Genomic DNA, 7438 nt, shown 5'->3' on the forward strand with positions numbered 1-7438 from the left:
TTATAGTTTTAATTCTCCATCAAATCAAGATCAATCCTAACATATTGTTGTGTATAAATTGCAGGACGAAACTAAATCGAAGTATTATAAGAGATTGAGCTTACAAACAACAATAAAATTTAGGTTTCTCATTCCTCTTAACAAGAAGGCAACAATTATTAATGCCCAACTCAATGTTGTAGCAGAAGTCATCGAGAAGCTAAATCCCATAAAAGAAATGGATATAAACAATGAAACTAAGGTGGCAAAAATCAAAAAAGTACGGAAAAAGATTTCCAAGTCCATTGAAGATAATGATGAGAATCTAATGACTACACTAGACAAAAAGACTACAACAATGAAGTTAGGAAAAAAGAAAACAATTCCTAATGATGAAGAAATAAGCATTTCAAGCGAAGACGACGAGACCATACACAAATTGTTCAAGAGAGCAAGGAAGACCTCAAAAGAGGCGAAGGCAGGAAGTTTAACTCGTGCGGTCAAACCCAAAAAAGAAAGGACATGCTGCTGAATAAAAAATAACAGTAATAAATTTTCATTTTGTTCAGACCAAAGGAGATATTGCCCTTTTGATCTAATAATGAGAAATAAATTATGAAGTTATGGTGGTTTACCCAAATAATATAAATAAACTATTTTACCAATATATGACGGTTATATAATCTACAATTTAATATAATATTTTTTTTCCAATTTTTATACTTAACTTGCATTAATATATAAAAAATTATCTACAAATGATTCAATACAATTTTATTTTTCGATCACATAACTAACATTATAAACTATTTAAACACGTGCAACGCACGTGCCCTTTTCTAGTAAATAGAAAAAGTAGGGTTGTGGGTGCTTTTAAAAAAATAGCTTAAAGTAGATTATTTTAAGAAAAGCAAAAGCAAAAGTTGATTTTGCAAACACCTGAAAACAAATTATAAGCAAAAAAAAGCTCATAATCACTTTCAAAAAGCGTTTGCAAACACCACCTAAAACAAAGGAAAAATCACACACACAAATTAAGTGCCAAATCGTAAAAAACAACAACAAATACTATTTTCAAAGACCGACAAATTTATTTAACAAGGAAATTATACCAATTTTCTTTTTGGCACCGCAAATCAACAACATATAAATGTCATCGGAAAGAACTCAAAAATGAAACGTGTTATGACAGAGCAATCAGAAGGGGTTTTTGTGCATAAATCCCTAACCAAACATCTTTATTATTCTAGGTTTAGGGGCTATATCTCTTTCACCAATAAGCCCATGCCCTTAATATTTATTATAAATAAACATTCATGTATATGACAATATTACCCCCAGCCCTTTATACCCAATTCTTAACTGTAACCCCAATTTAATCAATTTTGTCCACAAAAATTCAATTTTGACCACAAAAATCCAATTTTGACTTATTTTTTCAAAAAAAAAAAAAAATTGCCGCCGAATTTCGGCATTGACTTTTCGATTTGTTTGTTTTTTTTTTTTCTGGATTTTTTCGCCGGTCTCTGGCATTGACCTTTTTTTTTTCTTTTTTACGTCTGCCGCTAAACGTTGACCGTAATTGTGCTGTCACTGGCAGTAAATTAACGTAATTATACTGTCAATGACAGTTAATTAACGTAATTGTACTGTCGTTCACAATACATTTATGTAATTGTTCTGCCGTTGACAGTAAATTAACGTAATATTATTATTTTTTATTTTTTGCTATTTATTTTTATTTTGTTTGATTTGTTGATAAGTCAACGTAATTACTGTAAACACAATAATATTACTGTCAACAACAACAATATTATTATTTTTTTGGGTTTTTTGTTTTGTTTGAGTTATTCACGGAGTAACGTAATAATATTCATGTCTATTATTGTAATATTACTGTAAACACAATAATATTATTGTGGTTGACGGTAATATTATTGTTGTTATAGTAATATTGCTGTCAACCACATCAATATTATTATTATTTTGTTTGGATCTTTTTGTTTGTTTGAGTTATTCACGGAGTAACGTAATAATATTACTGTCGATTATTGTAATATTACTGTTGTTATAGTAATATTATTGTCACTCAAAGTAATATTAATTCTTCTGTTTTTTTATTATGTTTACATTTGTTGAACGGTCAACATAGTAATATTACTCTATTACACAATAATAATGAGTTTTGTTGTGTTAAAATTACTGTGCTAGAGATTAATATAGTAATATTACTGTGTTAAACTGTAGTATAGTTAATTTTGCTGTGTTTAATAGTAATATAGTTAATATTACTGTCAATCAGAGCAATATTGCTGTTTAAACAAAGGAAAAAATGTTACGGAAAAAAAAAAAAAAAAAAAAAAGTCAACGCCGGAGACCGACGTTGACCGCCGGTCAACGCAAGAAACCGACGAAAAAGAGAGAAAAATAATAATAATTTGAAAAGTCAACGCCGGAATCTGGCGGCAAAAAAAGAATTTTTTGAAAAAAAAAATTTTGAAAAAAAAGTTTTGGATCAAAATTGAATAATTTGTGAAATTTGGGGTTAAATTGAGGTTAAATTAAATTAAAGATGAAATTGAAGCATATTAAAGTATGAGGGGCTATTTTAGTCTTTTACAAAAATGTGGACCATGTATGAACTTATTTGTAAAGGAGTTTTTTATTTGAATCTCTTTATGAATAAATACCCATTGATAGACTTATTTGTAAAGGCCCGATCAGAATGCCAATCTTGATCTTATCTTGGTTGCCATAGTGTAATCATACAATCGAATCATCTCTATTTATGGGAGAAAATAAAGTATTGTAAGCTCAAGTCAAGATAATATTGTAATACCATGCAATTACATTGTCAAATATCCGTTTAACTCAGTCAGAGACTCGAAGATGCAAAATTCCCAAAAGAAAATAAATCCAATGTTATTATTGAATTTTCCATTTTAATAGTTAGATTAGGGAGAATGCCGAAAAGATTTAAGAGTTCATAGTCTTTTGAGTTTCTTGAAACATTTGGAGTAGCATAAACAACAAAATTCTCGGCATACAATTTCAAACTCGTTGCAGTTTTATACAGGTTTTTGTTAATGCAATGAATTATGACTGATTTTAACTCCAGATTGCTACATGGTTCAGCACATTTAAGAATTATGAAATGCAAACTCTAATTTAAATATCACCTTGTGTTTCCATATGAGCATGGTGGAGCTTCCGAGATTGTATCTATACACACGGTTTCATGGCTTGAGTAAATATATTTGGACGCTGGGGAGAAGAATTACGTTAACAATGGAATAATTGCGTACATATGATTACTATCGATGGTTTGAAAAAAGAAATCAAGAGAAAACATGAGCAACTCAATATAGGATCGGAGTACATCATGAAAATAAATAATCACCCTTTGTAGATTTCATTTCATCTAAATACCAATTTCTCTCTTCCAGCCAAAAAATATATTATCTATTGATTTAATTGCATCTCTCATCTATTAGAATTTCCTTTTTCTTTTCTCCTCCTCCATTTCCTGACTGAAAAAGAAAAAGTAACTGTAAAATGAAACCAAAATGATAGTATCAAATTTAGATGAAATCGCAACTGCATTTCACATTTGAAATAAGAATCAACATTCAACATACAAAATGGAGAAACATATAACAGAAGATACAGCATATGCATAGGCATCTTCAGCCGTTGAGGTGAATCCAAAGAATTCAAAGATAACGGACGATCTTTCAAATGTTCCTCTTACTAATGTGTCATTCCCCAAAATGGTTCTTGATGAGTTTTATCAACATCAATGTCCAACGTTTTGTAGTCCAGGTTTATCGCATCATTAACATGTAAATTGGTATCAAACTTACAACATCTGGTCGTCATTGCATTTAACTCCAACTGTTTCATAAAGTACCAGCGACATTTTTCTCGACATCTATGAAATATAAACAACAGAGATTAAGAAGTTGTAAGAATATCATTATATTTGAAGCAATGTGTAACTGAAAACAAAAGAGAGACGCTGCAAACCATAAATCATAGATTAGCAGCAGATACGATGGCCGCCTATTACATATCATATGAAATTAATTCCAATTAAATTAATCGATAATTCCAGTTAAATTAATATAATAAGGATATGACGTATTTAAATACGGGTGACCATAATTACCGGAAAGATGAAAGAAGTGTGCATGTGCATCTTGAATATTCCCATTGTTTGAATATTAATGCAGATACCATATATAATCTACTCAGAGGGAAAAAAAAAAAAGAAAAAAAAAAGAAAAACTAAATTGGCTACACTAATGTGTACTAACATAACTAATCCGGATGCCATGTTCATTACTCCTAACTTAAGTAAGAATAAAGAACACGAATAAAACAATTAAATTAAATTTTGAACCTACCAAAATTTTCAAAAGCTTTACAACACAATTAATAGAAATTTCGAGCTCTTTTAGATAAAAAAAAGAACATTTCAATAAGGAAGAAAAAAAGAACTCAATTACCAAACTTTTAAATGCCTTATAAATTGCTAGCTATAACTTTAGTCACTGCAGAATCCTAACTTGACTATGAATCCCATAGAACTTCAAATGGAACAACTTTAAGATTCCAAATGTAATGTAATAAAGTATAAAACAACAACACAAAACCCATAATATTATTTAACATAACAGAAAAAATATAATACAAAACAAAATCACAAGAGACATGTACAAGCTCGATAGCATAACCATGCCTCTTCAATGGCGGCTTCGTTGCCGGAATTGATTTGGTTACCTTGTTTAATGTTTTGTAAATATATATATATATATATATATATATGTCAATATATCTTAGATTGATAATCGTAGGTATAGTTTTACTTTCATATAGAAGTTGTTATTTTACAAATAGCACTTCTTGTTTTTAGTTACAAACACGCTTTTATGTGATTGGGTATAAATACTCAATTCATCTATCTTGTAACGGTAACATTTTATATTTCTGTTGGATGAATAACAATTTCCCTCTTCTCTCCAACTCCTTCGTTCCTCTGCTATTATCTTCTTCTAATCTGATAATCAACAGATTAACATGGTATCAGTTTAGGTTTTTTTGATTTTTTTCGCTTCCGCATGTTCATTAATTGATCAGATCGCGATCAATTTCTTCAATTGTTCATCCATTCGATCATTTCTGAGTTTTGATTTCTCGCAACCATGGCGGCAAATCGGCGAGTTGATGATGTTTCCAGTCCGTTCTACCTGCATCCGTCTGATGGTCCAGGGTTAGTTCTCGTTTCGCAGCTACTCTCTGAAGATAACTTTGCCTCTTGGAGTCGCGCGATGCAGATTTCACTCACGGTGAAGAACAAGTTAGGGTTCATCAATGGTACAATTGTTGAACCGAGTAGGGAAGAAGCGGTTCTTCACAATGCCTGGGTTCGAAATAACAGTATTGTTATCTCGTGGATTTTGAATGCTGTGTCCAAAGATATTCAGGCCAGCATCATGTATTCTGATTCCGCTCACGAGATGTGGAAGGATCTAAATACCAGATTTTCACAAACTAATGGTCCGCGCATTTTCCAATTACGTCGGGAATTGACTAATCTTACTCAAGATACGCAGTCTGTCAATGTGTATTTTACAAAATTGAAGGCTATTTGGGATGAATTGTCCAATTTTCGGCCATCTTGTACTTGTGGAGCCTGCACATGTGGTGGTGTTCAGAAGCTTAATGAACATTACAACCTAGAACATGTGATGGCTTTTCTCATGGGGTTGAATGAGTCTTTGACTTCCACACGTGGTCAAATTCTTCTCATGGATCCACTGCCTCCTATCAACAAGGTTTTTGCTCTTGTTTCTCAAGAAGAGAGGCAGAGGTCTATTCATTCTTCACATAATGAGGTGCAGAATTCACTAGCTTTTTCAATTCGTGGTGATCAGAATACACAGAGATCTGTGCATAATCATGCCAACTTTAACTCTGCACCTAAGAGGAAGGAAAGGGGCTTCTGTACTCACTGCAGCATTTATGGGCATACAATTGATAAGTGTTACAAATTACATGGATATCCGCCCGGTTATAAAGCTAAACCAAGATATTCCTCATTGCCTCAAAGCAGATTTTCTGTTAATCAAGTCTCTGCCATGGAGTCTCCTCTTGATTATACATCTTCAGGGAGTACTTCTCAATCTCCTCTTGTTTCTTCTGATCCCGTTTTGGCTAACTTGTCTGCAGCTCAATGTCAGCAATTGATGGCATACTTTTCAAATCAAATGGCTGCCAAGAAACAGGTTCCTGCTCAGCAGTCTCAAGGTGATGAGGTTGAAGCTGCACACATTTCTTGTGTGTCAGGTATATGCTTAGCAGCTTCTCTTCATGCATCATTTAAACCTCATTATTGGATAATTGATTCTGGGGCTTCTCGCCATATTTGTAATGATAAAACTCTATTTTCTTCTCTTCATAAAGTCAATTTTGCTAGAGTTATATTACCAGACTGTTCCTTGGTTGTTGTTGAATATATGGGAGATGTATGTTTGTCAGATGATCTGATCTTGAAAAATGTTTTTTATGTTCCTTCTTTTAAATTTAATTTAATCTCTGTCAGTGCTTTGCTTGACAATTTACCTCACATAGTTATTTTTGATTCTAATTCCTTTCTTATTCAGGACAAGTTCTTGAAGAAGATTGGCAAGGGTAGCAAAATTGATGGTTTATATGTGCTTCAGCCTCACATTGGCTCTATTGATGTTTTTTGTAATAAAGTTTCTGCCAATGTTTGGCACAATAGACTTGGGCATATCCCTCAGTTGAAGCTAGATCATTTGTCTACTAAGTTTTCTTTAGACATAGATAAGCCTAAGAACAATTCTTGTTGTTATATTTGTCCTATGGCAAAACAAAAACGTTTAAAATTTCCTATTAGTTCTACTGTTTCTTCACATATGTTTGATCTTATTCATTGTGATATTTGGGGGCCTTACAGAGTTGAGTCTCACAATGGTTACAAGTATTTTGTTACTCTTGTTGATGATTATTCTAGGTTTACTTGGGTTCATTTTCTTAAATCCAAATCTGATGTTTTAACTGTCATTCCTTCTTTTTTCCATATGATTAAGACTCAATTTAATTGTTCAATTTACTCAGCTTTTTGCTAAACTTGGTGTTCTTCATCAGTTTTCTTGTGTTTATACACCTCAACAGAATGCTGTAGTTGAGAGAAAGCATCAACACATTCTTAATGTTGCCAGATCTTTACTGTTTCAATCTCATATGCCTATCACTTTTTGGAATGAGTGTATTTCTACTGCAGTCTTCTTGATCAATAGAACTCCTGCAGCTAAGCTTGGTAATGTCTCTCCTTTTGAGCTGCTGTATCCTGGTAAGATGTTTGATTATCATTCTCTCAGGGTTTTTGGATGTTTAGTGTTTGCTTCATCCTTACCAGCTCAGAGGTCAAAAT

General features: G+C 32.3%; 1 protein-coding gene across 1 annotated transcript; it reads left to right on the forward strand.

Moving 5' to 3' along the window:
* The first annotated feature begins 5183 nt into the window (after positions 1-5183).
* LOC148770626 (uncharacterized) lies at positions 5184-7033 on the forward strand. Its single transcript, XM_088817950.1, has 2 exons — positions 5184-6327; positions 6645-7033. Exons 1-2 carry the CDS (start codon positions 5184-5186, stop codon positions 6674-6676), a joined length of 1176 nt encoding a protein of 391 aa, XP_088674076.1. The 3' UTR covers positions 6677-7033.
* The last annotated feature ends 405 nt before the right edge of the window (positions 7034-7438 follow it).

The sequence above is a fragment of the Erythranthe guttata genome, chromosome 5, assembly GCF_056151865.1.
Source record: "Erythranthe guttata isolate IM_541 chromosome 5, IM_541, whole genome shotgun sequence".
Taxonomy (NCBI): Eukaryota; Viridiplantae; Streptophyta; class Magnoliopsida; order Lamiales; family Phrymaceae; genus Erythranthe; species Erythranthe guttata.

What these genes read in the sequence shown, in the direction of transcription:
- LOC148770626 (XM_088817950.1), top strand. Translation starts at nt 5,184, where the DNA reads ATGGCGGCAAATCGGCGAGTTGATGATGTTTCCAGTCCGTTCTACCTG. An exon ending in ACACATTTCTTGTGTGTCAG is followed by an intron (nt 6,328 to 6,644) that starts GTATATGCTTAG and finishes TTTCTTATTCAG; the next exon opens with GACAAGTTCTTGAAGAAGAT.